Genomic DNA, 22716 nt, shown 5'->3' with positions numbered 1-22716 from the left:
TAAGCTTTCCCCCTTATTACCATCATTTGTACTGCAAAGTTCTTCAATCTTCTCTCCGTCGCCAAGTTGGATCCAAAGAAGCATTTCATAGTAACCAAGTCTCTCAACCGAACCAGAAATAGCCTCACTAATCACATCCTTAAATCTATGGAATTCCTCTACCATATCCATATCAATCAAATAATCAAGAAGAGGAACGTAAACTCTTTCTTCAAACAAGAATCCGCGATCTCTCATGGATTTCTAAAGCTCAAAAGCCTTCTCGACATGGTCAAGATCATAATTTAGATCATTGCTTTTGACATAACGAAAAGAAAGACAACGGACGAGCTGTGAGCTCGTCGATTCTAAACTTTGAACGAGATAGAGCTTGTACTTTCTATCCGTATTCTTTCCTCTTTTTTCGCAACCCCATTCCTCGAACGCCGTACGTTCGTATTTCTAGATAACTGTGTCGGTTCATCCTCCAAAAAGACCATAATACCTCTCATTCCTTTGAGGTTTATTTGGACCCTTTCTGGGTCGGGCCTTTTGTTGGAGTGAGGATCTACCCCTAACAAAGATGACACCAGACTTCTCAAGAGTCTTACTATGAGTAGTAGCTATTGAAACACTATCGAGAACCGCATCAACAGCAACGTTAGCGAAACGTTTCTGCTCTGGTAAAGGAACACCTAACTTTGAACCTAAACTCGAGCATCCACTCAGGTTCCTCTTTCAATTTTGAAATCGATTGAATCGTTTCTTCAGATAAGCCTTTAGGGATCGTGAAGGAATCTATGTCTTCGATGAATCCGTGCTTTTTATCGTGATCAAGATTTTGAAAATATTGTTGAAGCTTATCGGCTGAGCTTGATTATGTACCCATGAGTCGATTCTGACATCGGCTCTGATTATGAAGAGTGGTCTCGTTGGATTTAGGGATTTGGGAGATGGGAATTTGAAAGATTCGGGTTTTGGGTGAAACCCTTTCGGTGATTTTGAGGAATCTGAAGTGGGTTGTGGTGAGAAGCCGGAGACACCGTTTGCGAGAAGAGACGCCATTGATCCCCTTTTTAATAAAACGGAAGTACACAACTTCAAATTGGTAGACCGTATAATATTAATATAGGTTATAACTAAGATTAATTATTTGATAGTTTATATGGATTAATTATTTGATAGGTTATATAGATTTATGATTAGGATCCTCTTAAAAATATATTCTAAAGAATAAAATAAAATCTCTAAAGAATATTTAACTAACCATATATAAGCAAAAAAATCTCAGAAATTAATCATTCTTCCGCTTATTACAAGTAATTTCTGATTATACTAAAAATAAAATCTTACCTTACTTTATCAAAAAATTTTGACTAAGTAACGGGTCAAAATTTGAATATTTAAATTCATTTCATAGATTTCTTTTGTTGAATTGTATAGTTTTATATACTATAATAAACTTTTTAAATAATTTAATTTGGAATCTTTAAAAATAGTTTAATTTGATATTTTTAAGAATATCATAAATATATGATAGATCAAAAAGCTAAAAATTATAAACACTTTAATTTGATTTGTTATAGCACGGGTCAATAATATGTCACTATAATATGAAAAAATTTCAAAAAAAAATGATTTCTTGCTAGAACACGGGTTAAAATTTCAAAAATATGATTTCTCGAATTAAATTTAAGTTTGAAATAATGTTGTTTGGTAGGCTTTCTCGGTCACGATGGTTTTGACAAACATACATTACATATTTGGTCCTAAAATTAATATGCGTTATACTATAGGTTAAATCATAGAATTAACAATCAAAATACAATATATAATTTTAAATACTAAACAAATCAAATAAAATTAACAAACAAAAATTAATTTTTTTATCACACAACTTAAACTGTGTTATACCGCGGATTAAAATCTAGATATACTAGAATATATCTTACAAAATAGATGTTATTCATAAGTCATATTCAGTATATGATTTCATGGCATATTGTTCCATTCAAAAAAAACTTATAAAACAAAGAAAATAATCACATATACGATATTTTAAATAAAAATTAGCAAATAAACTACTGGAAGGAATTTCAACCCGTGCTAGATGTCATATTCTAGTATGATGTTAGAAAGCAAAAGATAGGAATGAAAAAATGCGAGATGAAATTTGAATATTTGATTGGATATTTGAAATTTGAATATTTGATTTGGATATTGGTTATTTGATATGATGATATATATAAAAAAAAAGCTACACGTTCGATCTTCATTGATGTAATATTTGGTGGATATATTAAAGAACAGAGACATTAATGCATAAATGATAAACGAATTGAACAAAATATAAACGAATTCACATTTCATTCCAACAAAAATGTCGTTAACGGAGTAAAATAATTAAACGTTTGAACAAAAATTTTGATTTCCTAACGTGCGTAGTTGGTCCTTTAACGATAGTAGACCAGGTCCATAAACAAAAAAAAAGATTAAGAGACCATGTTCACATTAATGTATGGGATGTACTAAATCGTGATTATATATATATATATATATATATATATATATATATATATATGTTGATAAGGAATGTTGGCGTGAGAGAAAAATCTCTTTGAGATTATGATATTTAATTTTTGGGTATTTCTATCAATTGTGTTATGGGATTTTTTTATTTGTCAAAATTTTTAGAGAAAATTTTTATTTGACACACACAGTAAAATATTATAATATTAATAAAAACTAAAAAAACTCTATGTTTATTATGTAAAAATTAGATGTTGTTTCTTACTAAAGCCAGAGTAAATATTAGTTAATGTTAAAGTATCAAATAATTTTTTAAAAAAAAATTATTATTTTATGGTTGAAAATTGTTAATGATGTTTATCAATCTAGATTTTAATTCAATTTAGCTAAAACTTGGGTTAATTATCCCAAGTAAACTACTATTCTACAGAATAATCTATAAAGAAAAGGTAAAATTGTCATTTACGAATAAGCTTGGGTTAATTATTCCAAGTAAACTTATTCGCCGCCATTGAAGACCTCTGTCTCTCTCGTCTCATGGCTCTGTTTTTTCTTGTTTTCAAGTATCAAAACTCGGTTGTTTGTTTGTGTTAGCTCTATATTCGTTTTGATTTGCTATTTGTTTCAATTGCAGTTTCCCTTTGATTTTACTGTGTCCGATGAATGGTGATTAATCGTTGAGGAATAAGATTGTAAATTTCTTTCTATGTCTTTTAAATAAATAAATAAAAAAGTTAAAAGGTAAAATCATGTATTAAACTCTGGCGCATGGCATATATCGTACATTATCACGATTAATCATCAAGCCACGCGCCAGAGTTTAATAAACGATTTTACCTTTTAATTTTGAAAACGATTTAGATCTTATGATTTTATATTTTAATAACTAAATATGTTATAAAAATGATTAAAATAAATTTTAAAATTGAACTGTTTGATTTTTTAATTAATTGTAAAGGAATATTCCTTAATCATTCAATAGCAATTATGTGTAAATATCCATAAAAATGAAGACAATTAATTCATTGGTGTCGTGAGCTCTCCAACGACAACACATCAGCATTTTCTTGAAAATAGATCTCTATTAATATATAAGGGATATGTGTAAATATCCATAATAATGAAGGCAATAAATTCATTGGTGTCTCGAGCTCTCTAACACATCAGCATTTTCTTGAATATACTTATCTATTAATATATAGGGGATTTGTCACAGTTTGGAAAAAATTTAACATAGAATCGATACGATTATTTTTTTAGTAGGCGGAATATTGAATTTTTTTCAATTTGCATGTGTGCTCTGTTTATATCAGAACTTGCAGATCCAGGAGTTAGCAGAACGTTAGTGGCGACAAAGCTTTTGGTTCGGTAGAGGTCGAAGTAAACATATAACAAGATCAATGTTTCTTATAAGCTGGAACAATCGTTGTTCTGAACTGTAAATAACAAAAGTCACATTTTTTTTTTCTTTCTTTTCTCTTCACACACATTGTGATTTACCACACAACTAAACCAAACACATACATACACACACACATTCTGTATTGGTGACCTTTTAGTTTCAAGCCATGTCTCCTCCTTGTTGCTGTGCAAGATACCTCTCTCGGCGTTGCTTCTGGTTATTACAACAAAGGAGAAAAAAACATTAAACCATTATAATCACACTTTCTTGTCTTATGAAAAGAAACAAACAAACCCAGAGATGATTAATCTTATGAAAATAATAAGCATTGCGTCGCACCCATTCATCTATTACAAGTCCTTCTCCAATTGGCTTTGGACCAACAACACCCTCTGATGCTTTCTTCCGTGCTTCATCTACAGCATCCGCTTCTGCTAATTGACTCTTCAATTTCTCCATCATCTTTTTGGAGAGCGAGAGAGAGAAGGTAACAAGATTTAAAGATCAGCTATATTTACAAGTGTCTAAAGCAGAGAAATGATCCCAACTAGTTCACAAATGATGGCGACAAAAAAAAACGGAAGAAGAAAGACTCACGGGGTTAGAGCTTTCAGGATCCAAGAATACCACACGCATTACTTGCTCCTCAGAGACATGCTCTTTTTGCTCCTCAAACTGCAAACACACACAAAAGTCTCACTCTATCTTCTCTTCAATTCAAGATTCTGACCAATAGTTATTACCATTGTCACTTACCAGCTCAGGCATATAATCCGTTGGGACTTTCATCTTCAAGCTCATAATTTTAAACTTAACCCCGCTCTTTTGTTCCATCGGCCTTTCACTATTCTCAGGAGGCTCAACAAACTTGAAAACTAACAATAAATAGAAACAGTCAACACATAATCCTCGAAGCCAATGCTTAAAATACCAATTGATCAAGCAGATTAAACCAACATGCATACAATATACAAGATAGAAACGAACCAGTTGCGATAATTTCTTCCCCAGGAGCAAGAATAGCACCAGCTGGACGCATAAAACAACTCTTTGGTTCCGTTGTTTGAAACTGAAGAAACCGATCGAATCAGCAGAGATTAAAAAATAAAAACGATGGCAACAACCGTAATCAAAAACTTGATCCAGAACAAACCTTAAAAGCTACATGAGACTTGCTCGTATTCTTAATTTTAATAGCGCTCCTGACTTGCTTCCCAGGCTCATCTTCAAACAAAGTTCATAAACTTAAATCAGTAAATCTTTAAAACTAATTACAGAATCACCATCCTACGACCTGAAACAACTATCTCATTGTAAACTAGAGTGAATCTTGAAATTGACAACTTACACAGTTTATATAGTAACCTTATCAATCTGTATATGTAAATATTTTTTATTTCCAGTAAGCAGACAATTACAAAGGTCAACATCATCATCTTCAATATATATATTATCCAATTTCATATGGATTCCAAGAAAAAGAACAAAAATGCTAAAACCCAGTCAAGTCCATATCACACTATGATCCAAAAACAAATCAGTCAAATTCTAGTGAGAAATTATAAAATCAGTTAATTCAATTGATTCAATGGAGATTGAGATTAGAGTAGTTAATATATAGATAACTCACAGGGGAAGTAGAGTTTTGCTGAAGGATCAAGCTTCAATCGGCGTTTCGTAGGAAGAAGCGATCTAGCGACAGATGACATAGAAGGGATCGTGGCGGCGGCGGATTGATGATGGTTTTGTTGACCTAATCCTTCTACTACAGGAGGTCCGTGGTATTGAAAATGGCGTGTTTGATGAATGTAATTTTGATTTAGATGAGACGATGATGCTGACGAAGAAGAAGTAGCCATGGATGAGGAAGTAGCTTGAGCGTTGTTGGAGTTTCGAAAGGGGAGTTTGAATTTGCCCCAGCGTCGACCATCGGGATCTGATTTCTCCTCCGTTAAGGCCATTGGAGAATCGGGGGAAAGCTTCAAAGTGGATTTGATTGGGTTTAGTGTTTTTTTATTTAATTAAAAGAGAAGACAAAGAAGAAGTAAAAAGAAACGCAGAATGAAATAGCGTTTATGGTTCTATTTGTGGCGATTGCGTTCTGAATGAAACGGTTAGGTTTATAGTATAAGCTTATCATCGTCTAATGTATTGTAGTGGTTAGTAAGTAAGATACGGTTAATAATGAAATCGCAAAATAAAAAAAAAGGACGTTTGAGATTTCATTACAAGTGGAAATGTCTTTTGATAACATCATGTTTATTATTTGAAGATGAGGATTTCATATGTAATTTGAAGATAAAATTTTTTATTTCGTATCCCATATTATATATAGATTATGATAATGTTTTTAAACTGAGTTTACATAATTATCGAACGCGTTTAAAATACAGAAATCATAGTCCAGGGCCACAATTGTAGAAACAGTTACATGTGTACTTGCCAGAGGTTGGTGGCGTCTCAACACAAACTCCGTTGCCATTTAACTGCTTGAAACAATCTTCTCTGCACTTTGCCAACAAACATTGTGTTCCCGGGTTTAGTACTTTCCTGCATCTCTTTTGTGCCTCAGTTTTTGGAACAATCGTTATTACTGCATCCATTGTACATTGACATATTAGATCGTTGATCATATACGAAAATGTGAAATTATTATAAGAATAAAGTTAGTTACCTGAGAGGAGAACTACAAAAACCATGAAATAAGAAAACAATTGCTTGTTCATGGTGCGAGATTTTTTATTAATATTTGAAAAACGTTTGAGAAAGAAATCGAGTGAATGTGAAATTTTTATTATGTTATTCATAATCTCATGGCCAACACTTATATACAATCCTCTAAGCTCTGTCGGTCAACACTTGTGTGAAATATTAAGGAAGGAGATGATTCTCTAGAGATTGATGCAAAGGCTTGACCGTATCAATATACAATCGTACGTATAAGGAAGAAGGTATGAGATGAAAATATTTGAAGATGACCGAGACAAGTTTTGACTGCCTTCCTACAAATAATTGCACACCTGTAATAGAATGTCTCACAATATATTATATCATCAAATAAAGGGCTGAAAAAAGTTGTTGATTACACCAACCCTTTAACAAAAAAAAAACAAAAGTTGTTGTTGATAACATATGTATATGATATTACTACTACGTTAGCGCACATGAGAATTCAACACTATTTAATTTTTTTTTATATATATATATATATTTTTTTTTTCTGAATTAATGTTAAATTATATTCAAAAAAAAATAAACATTTTACAACAGTTTTTATAAACTGGTGTTTACATGCTTAAAATCTTGAAAAAGAAAAGGAAAAATCCATAGTATCAGTTGAACCTTGAGGCCAGCCAAACTTGAATGAGGGTGCCATCTTTGTCCGGCATTGTGTTTATCCTGTTACGGATGTTTTTATCTATGATCTTCACCAGTTTTTCCACCGATGAAAATGGTTCTCCATGCCTCCTATCATTTCTCTCCCGCCAAATTGAGTGAATAGCATTCTGAAAAACATAATTCAATAGGAACCATTGTGTTTTGTCCAACCCTGTCCCCATAAGCAAGTGTATCACCTGCGTCCAATCCATTGTGTACTTGTCCGTGATTAGTCTTTTCACCAACGACTCCCAAAGCTGCTGCGTGAACGGACATAGAAAGAACAAATGCTCTTGTGTCTCCATCGGATGATTGCAGAACACACAACCTGTGTTTGCGGTTGTGTTCCAGTTTACCATTCGTTCCCCTGTTGCGAGTCTGTTTTTCACCAGCAGCCAAGTGAGAAAAGCAAATCGTGGGGTTGCATGAGCGAACCAAATTACTCGAGCCTCCGCCATCAATGGATGCGTTCCATGGATGTGTAACCAGGTGTCCTTCGTTCGAAAGGTCTTATGATAAGTGTTACCTTTCCGCTTCCACAGAGAAACATCTTGTCTGTTATGAACACGTTCAAGACTTTTCCGGTGTAGTTCTTCTTCAACCAGGCTGAGGAGCTCATTCCGATACCGTTTACGGCGAGTCTGGTCCATTGCTTCAGCTACCGTACTTGAGATTGGTATTCCCATAGTTAAACAACCACGATCCCCAGCTTTCTCATATAGACGACCCAGAGAACTCCAGTCATCAAACCAGAATGAAGTGGACTCACCATTGTAAACCTCTATGCGGTGAAACTGTTTTGCTATGTCCCTGTATTTCAGAAGCTTCTTCCATATCCAGGATCCAACAACTGTATTATCTTTTTCTGACCAGAAAGAACCACTGCGAATGAGGTAAAGGTGGGTCCAGTTGACCCATAGTGGACTCTTAGCAGAGAGGATTCTCCAAATCAACTTCAGGACACTCACATTATTAGCCTCATGTAAGGAACGAAGCCCCAAACCATCCTCAGACTTAGGGAGACAAACCTCTGACCATCCTACCTTAGTCTTCTTAGTATTCAGAGAAGGGCCAGACCAAAGGAATGCTGAGCACAGTTGATCAATTTCGCGAATGCAGGCAAACGACAGTGTTCTAGCCGTCCAAGAGTTTATCTTCGAACGTATTTGTTCAATCAGAGGGCGATAGTCTGCAGAGGACATGCGCTTTGGAAGGAGCGGGAGGCCGAGATATCGAACTGGTAAAGAGCCAGAAGCAAAGGGGAATTGCTGGAGGATCTCGCTTTTCTGATCAGTGGAGACACCCGCCATAAATATAGTTGATTTCTCCAAACTAATATTCAGACCTGTATAAGCTGCAAAATCATCAAAGACAATCAGTACACCTTGAATAGATGTCTTATCTCCATGGACAAAGACCATCAGATCGTCAGCGAAGCATAAATGAGTTAACTGTAAATGTTTACTGTTCGGATGGAACCCAAAAACCTCATCTTGAGCTGCCTTGTCCAGTTTGCAGGACAGCACACATTTAATTTTATAAATAGTCTTATATTCTTTATTTATACTAAATATATATATATATTAGTTTATTAAAAAAATTCATGATCTTTAATGGTTTTCTCTGCATTTAAAAACCCCTCAAATCTACATTTTTCAAGTTAACCCACCATCACCAGAAATACAATCAATTATATGAATCTTAAAATAATTATAATCAATATTAAAATAGTATTTGTGTTTGATTTCATATTATGTTTTTCAAAACTCAAAATTCACATTGGATTATTTTTTTGTTCAGACATATATTTTGATAATTTTGTGAGTTTAGAAATAAAGTTTTATAACCCGATTTATTTTGATGCACCTCAAACAATTATATATCACCCATTAAAAGATTCCAAGTTGGAGTTTATTATTATAATCCAAACACATCATATGCAACATTACGTATCATCAACGTTATTAAAACAAAAAGAAATCTTATACTCTATAGTTTCAATTAGTAAATTACTTACTGTATTCACAAAGTTTAATGAAAATGTTTGATTTGATGATAAACAAACCATTTTCTTCATAGCTTCTCTTCAATATGTACATAAGAGACTTTACAGAGAAGTACACAAAGTAGGATAATTACAAAAATATTTTTACAATCAGTTCAAACTCAAAAGCACATCAAAACACAGTTAAAGAAACGATTCAGATCAGATCTAACAAGAACTCCAACAGCTCAGAAACATGACAGTCCTTAAAGATTCCTCCGCCTGCCTCAGCTTCTCACTCGCCGCTAAACCAAATCGTCTCGCTTCAAGATCGCCTTTATTAAGTCTCCTCACCGAAGACGACGGCGACGAAGACGAAAGTGAACTTTGCGGCGACGAGACTGATTCTTTGACGGAAGATCTTAAAGCCGTCGCATCACCGCCGCTCTCCTTCATCAACTTACCGGAAACTGACTAATCACTCTGTTCATTTATAAAATTCTGATCCTTAAGATTTTTGTTTCTCTGCTAAATTTATGGCTTTTCAGATTCCGAAGAGAGAGTTTTGTTATTCTTTGGAAGAACTGAGAGGTGTTTTTGGTTTATATAGAGGGACAAAGTTAGTGAGTGAGCCATATGATTTAGGAGAAACTACCGGCTGAGTCGGTATTAAACCGGAGGCTCGACGAATCTTGAGATTACTATTGGATAAAGTGACTGACAAGTGGCGGTTAAGAGAAGGTTCGCGACATGTGGTGGGATATGATCGAAAATGAATCTATGGATATTTTTATTACTTTCTCTTTACTTTAATGTCCTTTTTTTTTGATAAAGAAATTAAAATATCTACATTACATATGTCGTTTTTTTCTGATGGATAATTATGAATCATCATAATTACGATGTTTTTCACTTTGACGACGAAGTTAGTTGTTTCATTAATCGTTTCAAGATAAGTAGATAACGTTTATTTTTGTTTTGCTTCACGTTGGCTATTGTAAATTACCTTTTTTCTGATAAGGTTGTCTACTCGAGTTTTTGACCGAGTTTTCTTTTCTATATTTGTATTTCAATCATGCTTTTTCTTCAACACACGACTTCATAGTTTATAGTTTTATGCTCAAATTTAAAATATTAATATTACGTTTGATGAAATCATTTGGAAACTCGAAAGTGTTGGAATATAATGTTATAAAATACGGTCGTTTTCATGTCATTTTTTTGTATTGTACTACATGATCAAAAGAGCAAACTATATGGATATATACGTAAAGATGGAAGATTTAAAAAAACGGATTTTGGGTGGTGTGTGCTAATTGTTAAAGGGACAAGCTTGTCTGCCACTAAGTTGTTTTCCCTTCATGTATACACTACTTGAACCTCGGCAAAAAAAAAAGTTTGATCCATTGTTGTAAGCCATGCATGCACCAAGTTCTTCATTTGTGTATCCATTGTTACGAACAGAGAGTCTAAGCTTACCCCCTCACATCTCATACAATCAAGCCGTGCCTGTATGCGCACCAACACGATAGAAACAACGAACCTTTGTAATTAGATATTTCATTTATCCATTTGGTGGTGGTGGCTTCTGTCTGGTCGTGATGGTGATGGCAATATATAAAGCTAGGTGAAGTATGCTAGTAGTCACAAAGTCGAGTATCGTCTCTGAATAGTGAATTTCATCCGAAAGGTTCCCATCTTTCTTTCTTTTTTTTAATATAAAGATTCCATATACTTTCTTTATTATTATTTGCTAAGTCTCCAAAACATGCTAGCCAGAAAGGTACGTTCGTATAATGTATCACCCATTATATTCTAAATAATTTTCTTTTGGCCAAAATTTGCAAAGTCTCCATGTAATACCGACATCGCAACACTGAACACTCTTGAGAGGAAATGTGGGGATTATAATGGATCAATCGCCAAGCTTTAATTACCAAATAGTAATGTCAAAATTGTGTAGGTCCATAACTCGTAGCATAATTAGCATTTCCGTTTCTGGCTACGACATCTTAGCCGCATATTTGTTTTTCTTTTAGTTGAACCCACAAAAAAACGACGACAGGATTCCATTTATCTCAGAACAAGTGGTCTCAGAAATTTGAAATATGACATGACCGACATAGTCAAAGCGAAAGAACATAAGCCGAAATTAGCCATAGCCACAAATAAATAAATACTTTCTAAATTTATTTTATAGGATTTTATTAATTTTTTAAAAAGCACAAATACAACATTACAATATATCATTTAATGCATTATTATATATTTATATACATATTGGAAAAAATCATTTAATACTTTATTAAAAAAAAATCTAAACAAAGGACATTATAATGAATCTATATATATAAAATACACTTTACTCATTCCTGGTGCTGCCACCTCAGCATATCTATCTGTTTAATAATTCCATATATCTTGAGACAACCCATTTTCGTATGTATTATTTTCTTCTGTCTTTGGCAGCTCATTTAAAAATTCTCAGTCAGGGCCCAATCTATTATTACTCCCTCTTTATTATGTTTGCGAAAGAAAACCCTTTCCCGGGATGTCGACTCCACCGTCCGCCGTTGTGTGACCTCAATCGCCATGCCTCTTCAGCGTTCCTCACTTCCATCTCTATCTGTTCGTTTTCCTCTAAAACCGTAATTTCAGTCCTTCAATGCTTCTCCTCTCAATTGAAGTCTCCTTATTTTCCCTTCAATTGGTTTGACTTGAAAGCCTATATAATGCCATCTTCTCCAATTTCATTCCCCTTACAATTACTTTTCTCTCTAAAATTGCTTCTTACTAATATGGATTCTACTGTTGTTTCATTCGCAAATTTGAAAGCCGGTCGCCTACACCAACAGATCGTTGGGAGGATGCTTCGTCACTGGCCTGCCCGCAACGTTAAAAAAGCAGGCCAACTAATGGGAGTGGACTTCTTACTCATCGATGAAAAGGTTTTTCCCATCCCAACTAGATTTCTCAAACACTCGACATAGACATTGTAATCTAATTTTTCGTCTTTCTGTAGACCTTTGTCATCTAAGGGTCTATCAATGTGACCCATCTTTCAAAATTTGAGAACTCGATGCGTGATGGGGCAATATATATTTTGTCAGACTTTGAAGTCATAAGAAGCAACTCCCGTTTCAAGCTTACCGATTCCCCCTTCTCAATACGTTTCACATCGACCACTGTTTTTGATCAGCTCGACGAGTCTTTCGGTAATTTTCCAAAAGAGTTTTTCAGGTTCCGTACACATGAGGAGTTGGTTTCTCTTGCCAACACCAATACAGATCTTCCAGGTGTGTCCAAGTGTAAACTCTTTAATTATTTCCCGTCTCCAATATTAAGTTGCTCGCTAGAAGTTTAGATTCATAATTGTTTGGTCATGAGTTTTCTCCTTTTACAGTTTCTTTCATAATTACCCGTTTCCAATATTAAGTTGATCGTTTGAAGTTTAGTCCCATTATCGATGGGTCATGAATTTCCTCCTTTTACAGTTTAAAAAAAAGAACATATGTTGTAGATAATATTAAGGGCGTGTGTCTTCAATGTTTCAATGTTTGAATCAAATTTAAAATTCTACCCTCATGGTTTCGGCTTCATTTCTGTTCTTTAGATGTCATGGGCCAAGTATGTTCAACCAAGGCATATAGAAATGGAATGACACAAACCTTGGAGAGGATGTTAGTACTCCTATCTCTTGAAAGGTTTGACCCTCACCGACTTACAACTCTTTTCTGCTGCAGTGCTCCATATGGTTTTTACATTAACCGTCTTTATTGCTTGAACACATGTTCTCTGTTTTGAAAGCGGGGAGAAAGTGCGACTAAGTGCTTTTGATCATGCAACTTCACTGGAGAAGGTTTTTAGCCAAAAAGATGTTGGGCCTTACATATTGTTGGCTACTAATATAAACCCAAAGTTATTTGGAGGTATGTCATTATTTTCTCCCCCATTCATTCAGACTCCTTCCTTTATGCCTTCTTAAACTAGCATGACAACTAACCAAAAGTTACCCTCCAGGTGAACTTTACCTAAATGCCACGTCTAGGACCAAATTTTTACAGACGGAGACGTCACAACAACTGCACAGTTTTCTGAGAGGTAGTGATACGGTTTCTCTAAATTGTTTTTTTATACTCATTCACACAAATTTCCTAATGTCCCTTAACCATATTTTCGTACATGACCAAGCAGGCTAAAGGGCAAACAAAAACAAGACACAAACTCTATTGCACCATTCCATGGAGTATCCAAGATTGAACATGTATCCATTGATGCTCTTAACCAGTTTGTTGCTACTGGTAATCCGCAGGTCAGTTTACTAAATTAATGTTACCTCAAACTAATTTCCTTTCATTTTCCTTTCCATCAAACCATCGACGCATTAACTACTTTTAATTGGTTTTGCTTTTAATCGACGCATTAATGTTGCTACTTAACTCTCTCTAATATCTTCTCGCAACCTCTAGGCTGAAGGTGTACTGAACTCAGACTGTAGTGCTCCAATTCCCAAAATAGTCTCTGACATTGTTGGGAAGAAATTCACATTCCAACTTAAGCTAACTAACTTCAATTTCACTCCTCACCATCAGTCATTTATGGTGTCACGTATTTATCAAACTACTGAGCTGCTCCCTGGTCCGACCTTCGTTGAGGTAAACTTTACATCACATCCAAAAGTTTACTCATTGCTTTCTAGGATTTTACTCATTGCTTGCTTCATTATTTCATACGTACAGACACAAGCAGAAGGTGGGAAAATGGTGGATTTAGGTGATAAAGGGCCTATAACAGTTCCAACTCGGCAACAGCAGACAAGCACGTCATGTGCAGTAGATATATCAACAGAGGAAAAAACCCTTGGTTCTGGAGATTTACCAGTTGAAAGCTCATCTTCAGCAGCAATGAACAAAAAACAGAAGAAACAGAAATGGAATTAGCCTACTTTTTTTTATTAAAATTTCCCAATTGCTTCTTCTAAAGAGCTTGCCTTCATTTCACTACTTTCTCTCTTCTGCTTCTGAATAGAATTTCCTTGCATTACTATATGGTTGTTATTATGAGATTCTTTTCCAACTTTCCGTTGTAAAATTAATTTTCAACTCTACTTTTGAAACAACCAGAAGTGCTAATCTATTTATGCTATCATTTAAAACAAATGCAGAAAATGATGAGAACTTGACATTCAGAAACTGATGAGAACTTGACATTCTACGACAACCAAATTTAATTGAACGATTGTCAATAAGAGGGTTTTAATCAAGGCAGAGTGAAGTTGAATAAACTTACGCAAAAATAACAAAAAAATATATACGACTGCAAATCGTTTAGATAAGCAAATCGTTTGAATGAGGGTTCTTATTTATTGCTACTTCTTCTCATAGAACAACTGCAACCACAACATTAGTGTTGCACTAACACCAAAATTAGTGTTATATTATATGTTTATATATATTCTTTTTACATAGTGTTATATCATATGTAAAAAACAAAATGTGTTATTTTACACATATATATATATATATATAATTTACTTATTATTATTTTATAAATATATATATATATATATTCTTTTATGATTACTTATAAGTTATAACTTAAAAAGTCTTGAAAATCTAACAATTATTTACAGATTTTTATTTTTATTTGATAAAGAAAATATTTTTTTGGTGAAAACATCGTATATAATTAATTATATATCCTCCACAAAGATTCAATCTTTTGGCACAATCAATATCTATCTCTCATTTAGAGAATCCATAGATAAATGAAAACAAAACATAGATAAAATAGAATTATAACTAGTTCACTAGGCTTGGAACGTATATCAAACAAAACCGGTTTAATTTTACCGGTTTACCTTCCGCCACAGAGAACAACAGCCGCGATGCACATTCTCAACACCGGAGCTCGATACTCCGCCGTCAAATTCTCACCGGTATTCAGTCCTTCCCCTTCACCTCTCCGCAGACGATACTTCATCGTAAGGTCTCTCTCTCTCTCTCCTGTCTCAAATCGATTACTTGTCAATCTCTGTAACACATTTCTAATCTCTGTAATCGTTTTCGATTTGTGTCTCTTCAGAGCTAATCTTCCGTTTCCGAAGCATCAAGCTAAGTATCATAAGGAGCTTGAGGTCGCCATTGATGCTGTTGATAGAGCTTGTCGTCTCTGTGTTGATGTAAGTTCCTCTTTTCACCTCCGTTGTCTCTCAATTCTCAGAACTCAGATTGATGTCTATTAAAGGCTAAACCTTGGGGTTTTTTGAAAATTGTGTAGGTGAAAAGATCGCTTGTTTCATCTAAAGAGAAGATTGTTGAGAAGAATGATCAAACTCCAGTTACAATTGCTGATTTTGGTGTGCAAGCTTTAGTCAGCTTAGGTGAGATAGAATGAGCAGGCTTGTAAATGAGTCCCACTAGTTTAGGCTTTTCTTGATTGTGTATAATCAATGGTTTAAGTGATGTGATTTATGTAGTGAATTTGTGCAAAAGAACACTGTTTTCATGAAACTCTGATTTCAAATTTGAATCTTGTTTTTGGTTATTTGTGATTGGCAGAGCTTTCGAAACTGTTTCCTTCAATACCTTTGGTGGCTGAAGAGGACTCTCATTTCGTACGTGCTAATAACCTCGTAAGGTCTGTGGTAAGTGAAGTCAAATCAAAAACAAGCATTGGAGAGAACGAGTTATCTGATGCTGATGTACTACAAGCAATTGACAGAGGTGGCAAAGATGCTTACGCCTTTTGCAACAAACCAGCTACTTATTGGGTATGTTACATTTTAGCATGATATATGAATGTGTCTCTAAGTTCCATATGTTGTCAACGTTGAGCCCTGTTAATCTTAAGATATAAGATATATACCATCCACAGTTGATTGTCATTGTTGAAGTTTGTAAATCTTGGAATGACAGACTTGAACTGAGAAATGGGTAATACTCGATTTTTGTGTCCCCCGAAGCACTAAAATAGAAAATGATGCACATATTTGTTGTGCCTAGATGATATGATACTTTTCATTATACTGCCCATGCTGTGTTTGCAACTCACTTCCATTGATTTTCTGCAGGTTTTGGATCCAATTGATGGCACAAAGGCGTTTCTTAAAGGAGATGAGGGTTTATATGTGGTATGTCTCATAACCCTGTGACTTTCATTTCCTTTCAGTGTCTTAAAAAGTTTCGTATGAGAGTTACAGAAACCATTTTGTGGGATTGATAATTTGAATTTTGAAATATCCTCAAAAACCTCCTTGCTATGCTCTACTTATTGTTTTTTTTTTTTTTTTTTTGCAAAAGCACTACAAATTAATTCTGAGTTGGAGATAAATATTTTTCACATGCATATGTACGAGTTGGATTTGAGATTGCGTGTTGTTTTGTTCTGTTTCTGAGATCTCAGGTAGGATTGGCCCTTGTTGTAGATAATGAAATTGTGCTGGGAGTTATGGGCTGTCCAAACTGGCCAGGAGATTTATCAGATCAATCCACTGGAACACTAATGATCTCGCATATTGGCTGTGGAACGTGGACCAAGGGGTTACAAAATATCTCTGGCAAAGTAAGCGGTGACTGGACAAGGTGTTCTGTTGATGCCTCCGTATTAGTGAACAAATCAAGGTTTTGTATACAAGAAAGTGACACCTGGGAGTCACTTCCTCTCTCTGGTTTCTTCGCTGCAAAAACAGTTTCAGATGACTTACAGCATGATGATATTATTCTGGTGCCCACATGTAATGGAAGGTATCTATCTACTAACTATCTCTATACTAAAAACACATTAAAGTTCTTCATCCAACAAAAATAGAAATGAATAAGTTTTAGCTCTTTAGAGTCACATTATAATCTACGAGTTGCAAATTATAACATTTTCACTTCCCCTATTTTGTTTACAGTTTGTGCAAGTATATGGTAGTAGCTTCTGGTAGAGCAGCAGTTTTCCTTTTCCGAGCCAAAACTCAGAGAACAATAAAGGTACTCAGATTGTTTGATTCTGATCTATTCACATCAACTTTTTTTCTTATTTTGTTGTGTATATACGAGTATTTCTCATTCTTTTTAGAGATTGTCTTAAAAACATGTAGGCTTGGGATCATGCTATTGGGATGATATGTGTTCATGAAGCTGGAGGAAAGGTTGGTGAAAATCTTTATATACTATCACAAAGCCATTCTTGTTACCATATATCTCCAAAATTATTTCATCGATGAGAGTCTATTTGACAAATAACAACATAGTTTGCTCGGTCTGGCTCTTTATGAACTTAGGAATCTAACAAAGCCTGATGATCATGATCTCTGTTTAAGATCGAATACTTGGGTCTGCTTCGTAGTCTAAGTTTCTTGAGACATCTGACGCTCCATCTTATCAGGTAACAGATTGGGAAGGAGATGAAATCAATTTGGAGGAAGATCAATCTGAAAGAAGGGTCATTTTCCCTGGGGGTGGTATTCTAGTTAGCAATGGAAGTTTACATAGTCAGCTTCTTGAGATGACATCTTCTGCTACACCCCCAGCTCTTTGATTCATCACTATATACTTCTTATACACTTGTCAAATTATTTATATGGTTCTGAGATTATTCTTACACAGATTATGTATACGGTGACTAGAGAGAGACGGGTGGTTTATAACTTTAAATCAGTCTCCATTCTTGTGCTATGATTATCAAAATTCAAAAGCTATAAATATGCATATCTCCTCCGATTTGAATGATAGTTGAATGATTCATGTTACAAAATCGAACAATCTGTTCTAAATCCACTTACCCAATCATATAAAGCCCATTAAGAAACTGTCCAATATACCGTGTCCTCGCTTTTTCTTATCTATGGCGCATCCCATTGGCCAGGTCAAAATTTTCATCTTTGTATATTTTTTTCTAAACTCAAAAATTGGTTTTAGGATTTTTATTTATTTATTTTGTATTTCTTTGTTCCCACGGATTTTATAATTTTAAAAAGATTGTTCTATTTTTCTAAATTCTTTTTAGAGTGCTTTATGATTTTAATACTAAATTTACAAAACTGTGTAGAAAACTAACATGATTTTGGATCTTATTAAAAATTTCCAAATATTTAAATTTTTATCTAATTTTTTACTAAATTTACAAAACGGTGAGAAAAGTAACTAAACTTAAAATCCTATTGTAGGTCCTTTCTATCTTAGAGAATTTATAATTTCAACATACTTTCTCATCGTTATGTTGTATTTATAGTATTCAAGTTAATTGTTTTATATTTTAAAATTGGACCAAAATCAGATTTATGCAGATTCGAGTTCCACACAAAACAAATTAATATCGGATAAGCAATCCGTTTGAAACAAAAATGGGATTCCTATTTCTGGCTTCTTCTTCTCTCGAGCAAATACAAGTACACAACCACAACATTAGTGTTTAAATAACACCAAATTCAGTGTTATATGTCCTATATATTCTTTTTTCATCTCCAACCACAATATCAATCTCACACACTTAAAAAAAAAAAACTATTTATATATTATTATATTTAGAATTATTTTACATTTTTTTATATTTTTATTAATATAGATATTCTTATAAGATCAGTTAAAACTTAAAAGAGTTTTGAAAATATAACAACTATTTATGGTATATTTATATTATTTGATATTTAAATAATTTAATTATATTACTAAGAGAAAGCATAAATAAAATAGAATTTTAGTTTTTACTGTTACAATCATATACATAAAAGTAAAGTTTTGGTTTCTCCTTAGAGCATCTTTAACGGTAGATCAGTTGTAGTGATCTTAGAAAAACTAAAATAATTAAATAATAGTCTATACTTTTTTTTTTGGACAAACAGATGATTCTATTCAATTAGATAGAAACATTACAGAGAGATGAAAGATCCCTAAGTTTAAAAGGTTACAAGCATAGACTTTCCCCAAAGTCATAAGCAAAACTAAAGATAAAGACAACATCAGGCAATGATCCATGAAAGCTATGAGACAAGTGCTAACAAGCAGTTGGAGACAAGCAGGAACATGGTTGCAAGATTGGACATCCTCGATGAACTCAAGAGATGACAGATAGGTCACGGTCAAAAGACACAATACCGTTGATAGGAGAATCAGAGCCAAAGAGCTCACCGGGGTGAGGGTCAATAGTAGAAACAAGGTCATGGCAAGGATTCGGGGGCTGACAGCCTGGATGATGGTGGAGATGCTGAAGGTGGTTTGTAATGCAGCTAAAGTCAGGATTCGCAAAGAATAAGTGTAAGGCCGTACCATACCAGGTGAACCCTCTCTGCCATGAGAACACACATTCAACAGTTCTTGTATAAGAACAATTTTGAATTATTTAAGAACAGTTATACCCACTATTCAACGTTTTTATTATTTTAAAATCCTTAAGAACACAATATGTGTTGTAGCAATAAAGATGGCCTTATTGGTTGATTTTCATTTAACGCTTTCTAATTTTTTTATTTTTTATTTGTTTTCTAATTGTTTAATTGCTTTAAACAATATTTAAGACCCAATTAACAAAATACATTTAACTCAAACATTAAAATAAATTTATAACTGAAAATAAAATAAATTATGCATTGATCATATTCCACCACTCAATTTTATTCAAACACAATAAATTATTACTGTAACTTCATAATTCTAAATGTAACTTCCATCAATTCTTATCATATAAATAAGCATTCACTCATTCTCTCATATTGATATTCTTTTACTTTCTCATTTTCACATTCTCTCATTCTTTTCCACTTCTCTCATTCTCTTCCATAATACCTCAAATTATTTTCTCTTGATGATATGTACTGGGAAACTTGGGATTGGTCTCACATCGTCTCTAACCGAAGTCTTCAAAGACTTACTATTCGTCATGATATGTCTGAAGGTTTTAATGGGCCTGATCATCAGAACATTAATTTCAATACCTCCTTTATTATTCTTTCAAAAGCAATTGATGACACTTCTTTCATATTGTTTTCATTTGCATACTTACATCCGACCTTCTTGGTTAGATGTTTTTGTTCTCCAACTGTTTTCTATTTCCAATTAAAATTAATCATTTTTGTAATCTATTTTTAATATGCTTTTATGTCATTTTTGTTTAAATTTTTTATTAATTGCAATCATTTTAAAGTTCTTAAAAGTATACAACTCTTATAATATTTTTTTTTAAAAAATTCTACCATAATAATTTAGAAAAATATATATATACAAATTTTTAAGAACCTCAAGTTTAACAACCTTTAATGGATCCATGAAATATTAAAATTTCTTAAGAAGTTTTTAATTTCATTTTTTTATCAGAATTAAGAATAAAATATGTTTTTTAGAAACTTTGATTAAATTATTTGATGCAGATGTCCTTAGTATGCACTAATTGCACTTTTGTAAGTCTCAAATAGTTACCTTTGATAAATCGATTTATGTAGTATCTATTAAAAGAAAGACACATATCTCACTAAAACTCTCATGACCTCATATTTCAAATCTATATATACATTTTTGGAGACATGTATGAAATAAATCCTGGAGTTGGAACTTATTTACAATAATGCCATTAACATTAATTTTACAATTATTTTTTATTTTAAATAATATCAAATTTGGAATCTAACTTAAGAAGATTTTCTCCTATTCAAATTTCCAAAAATATTGGACCAACACCCATTAGCATTAAATATTTTATATTTAATTAATTCATTCTCTAAAAAACTGTTGATAATAACTTATTTTCATGTGTTTGAAAGCCAAATGATTAAACTGTTGATAATAACTTTATTTTAAAAAAACATTTAGGGCCCGAACTGACACAAATTGTTAAAAAAAAATTTACTTTTTCATCGAAGTGTTTTTCAGTAGCTAATATATTAATATATAGATTTTTGATCCATACTAATAAGAAATAATTGATATAAATCAAATTTTACAAAAAAAAAACACTCCATCATTTTAATCGTCTTGCATAACTATAAATACAAAAGTGTTAAATAATATAGAGATAAAACAACCAAAATTACAAAGTCAAATGATAGTATATACTCATATATTATAAAAATAGAATATATTATGTAATACTATTATCTCTACATTGTAAATGAAAAAGAAAAATCACAAAAATATATATTTTGTTGACTAAATTAAATTTAATGAATAGTAAGGATGTCCTAACTTGTATATAATAAACCACTATATGTAGACAATGAAAATTATATACTACATAATGTATTGATGTAAAACTATAGTAGATTAAAAATACAAAATATATTATATACATATATAGTTAATATAATAAAGAAATTTTATTTTGTATTTCTAAACAAAAAATATATAGTCCCGCGGTGTACCGCGGGTGAATATCTAGTCTCACATAATTTTATAAATTCTACAATATCATTATTTTCCCTTGATTTAACCAATGATATCTTAACTTAATAAACATATCAGTTTATTCGAATAGGATATACATGTAATATATGATATATAGTTTAGTTATTGTTTATATATGAAATATTATTATTTCATATAAATCAAAGTCCATACACAATTAAAGACTTTAAGATAATAACCTAATAAAGTAGTTGTTGTTTTTTATTTTATTTTTATGAAAAATGTATTAGTCTAATAATCTATTGTTAGACTCACTAAGTTATATATGTATGAGACACTACAAACCTACTGTTTATTATTTTGATTTTTTCTTAATTGAAACATTTTAAATCTCTTTAAACTATCAGCATAAATAAATAAAATATGCATAACTAACACCACAAAATAAATTTTATGAAAATATATATCCCAATAATTTAAAAATATGACTACAACTAAAAAAATATATGGGCATATGACTAACACATCTATATATATATTTTTGAAGTACATTTTGGGTTCTACCATTTTAGTTATAGTAACTAGATAATAACCCGCGCTGGTAGCGCGGGAATTTTTTTTTTTTTATTTTGTTATTTGTTAATATTATGTTTATGTTGTATCATTCATTTACATGTTATATAATATAGTACTATATAGTGAATTTTGATTCATATTAAACTACTAATAGGTAGGCCTGGAAACTACTACCGATACCCGTATTGGACCCGTTTTTCGGTTTGTATCCATCCCGAAAAAGGTACCCGCAGCTTTGGGATCGAGTGAATGGTATAATAATTATATTATCCATGAATAATGATCGAGTATCGGATATTAATTTGATTTTTGAGCGTCTCGTTACCCGTCTCATTACCCGTTTTATTACCCGACTCATAAATACACGTTAATATTTTGTAGAATAATGTTACCAGCGTGAGGAAATATTTATGTAAATTTGGATTTGTTTGTTACAAAATAATAGTAGAAAATTTATTAATTCTATACATTTTATAAAATCATATATTTAATTTACTTAAGGTCATACTCTGATTTCGACCCGTAGTTGGTACTACTATTTTGGTTTG

The 22716-nt window shown here is 32.7% G+C and overlaps 3 protein-coding genes, 1 long non-coding RNA gene and 1 pseudogene across 8 annotated transcripts; 2 read left to right on the top strand and 3 right to left on the bottom strand.

Moving 5' to 3' along the window:
- Nucleotides 3890-5938, bottom strand: LOC104716129 (vesicle-associated protein 4-3). Its single transcript, XM_010433486.2, has 7 exons — nt 5541-5938; nt 5064-5134; nt 4898-4979; nt 4667-4785; nt 4508-4585; nt 4250-4372; nt 3890-4123 (listed from the first exon to the last, which is right to left on the bottom strand). The coding sequence occupies exons 1-7, from the start codon at nt 5869-5871 to the stop codon at nt 4070-4072; spliced, it is 858 nt and encodes a 285-aa protein (XP_010431788.1). The 5' UTR covers nt 5872-5938; the 3' UTR covers nt 3890-4069.
- On the bottom strand, nt 6235-6686 carry LOC109128067 (putative defensin-like protein 165). Its single transcript, XM_019233787.1, has 2 exons — nt 6585-6686; nt 6235-6503 (listed from the first exon to the last, which is right to left on the bottom strand). The coding sequence occupies exons 1-2, from the start codon at nt 6634-6636 to the stop codon at nt 6307-6309; spliced, it is 249 nt and encodes an 82-aa protein (XP_019089332.1). The 5' UTR covers nt 6637-6686; the 3' UTR covers nt 6235-6306.
- On the bottom strand, nt 9284-9876 carry LOC109127182 (annotated as a pseudogene).
- On the top strand, nt 11728-14410 carry LOC104716111. 5 transcript variants are annotated; one of them, XR_755952.2, is made up of 8 exons: nt 11728-11900; nt 12108-12220; nt 12295-12568; nt 12886-13201; nt 13293-13373; nt 13467-13584; nt 13742-13927; nt 14012-14410. It is a non-coding gene; the product is annotated as an uncharacterized LOC104716111 (long non-coding RNA). The 5 variants fall into 5 exon arrangements; XR_755950.2 differs by having other exon boundaries at nt 11728-11920; XR_755951.2 differs by having other exon boundaries at nt 11728-11982.
- LOC104716104 (putative PAP-specific phosphatase, mitochondrial) lies at nt 15021-17980 on the top strand. Its single transcript, XM_010433451.2, has 9 exons — nt 15021-15260; nt 15357-15453; nt 15552-15654; nt 15833-16044; nt 16345-16404; nt 16677-17017; nt 17170-17248; nt 17359-17409; nt 17646-17980. The coding sequence occupies exons 1-9, from the start codon at nt 15160-15162 to the stop codon at nt 17796-17798; spliced, it is 1197 nt and encodes a 398-aa protein (XP_010431753.1). The 5' UTR covers nt 15021-15159; the 3' UTR covers nt 17799-17980.

Source organism: Camelina sativa, chromosome 2, assembly GCF_000633955.1.
Source record: "Camelina sativa cultivar DH55 chromosome 2, Cs, whole genome shotgun sequence".
NCBI lineage: Eukaryota > Viridiplantae > Streptophyta > Magnoliopsida > Brassicales > Brassicaceae > Camelina > Camelina sativa.
This window is presented reverse-complemented; position numbering and strand designations above follow the sequence as displayed.

Bases quoted from the DNA above. Each gene is read 5' to 3' on its own strand.
- LOC104716104 (XM_010433451.2), top strand. From the start codon at position 15,160: ATGCACATTCTCAACACCGGAGCTCGATACTCCGCCGTCAAATTCTCA. The intron at 15,454-15,551 runs GTAAGTTCCTCT...AAAATTGTGTAG, and splicing joins CTTGTCGTCTCTGTGTTGAT to GTGAAAAGATCGCTTGTTTC. The intron at 17,018-17,169 runs GTATCTATCTAC...TTTTGTTTACAG, and splicing joins GTGCCCACATGTAATGGAAG to TTTGTGCAAGTATATGGTAG.
- LOC104716129 (XM_010433486.2), bottom strand. From the start codon at position 5,871: ATGGCCTTAACGGAGGAGAAATCAGATCCCGATGGTCGACGCTGGGGC. The intron at 5,135-5,540 runs GTGAGTTATCTA...CTTTGTTTGAAG, and splicing joins AGCAAAACTCTACTTCCCCT to ATGAGCCTGGGAAGCAAGTC. The intron at 4,586-4,666 runs GTAAGTGACAAT...GTGTGTTTGCAG, and splicing joins CGGATTATATGCCTGAGCTG to TTTGAGGAGCAAAAAGAGCA.
- LOC109128067 (XM_019233787.1), bottom strand. From the start codon at position 6,636: ATGAACAAGCAATTGTTTTCTTATTTCATGGTTTTTGTAGTTCTCCTC. The intron at 6,504-6,584 runs GTAACTAACTTT...CAATGGATGCAG, and splicing joins TTTTGTAGTTCTCCTCTCAG to TAATAACGATTGTTCCAAAA.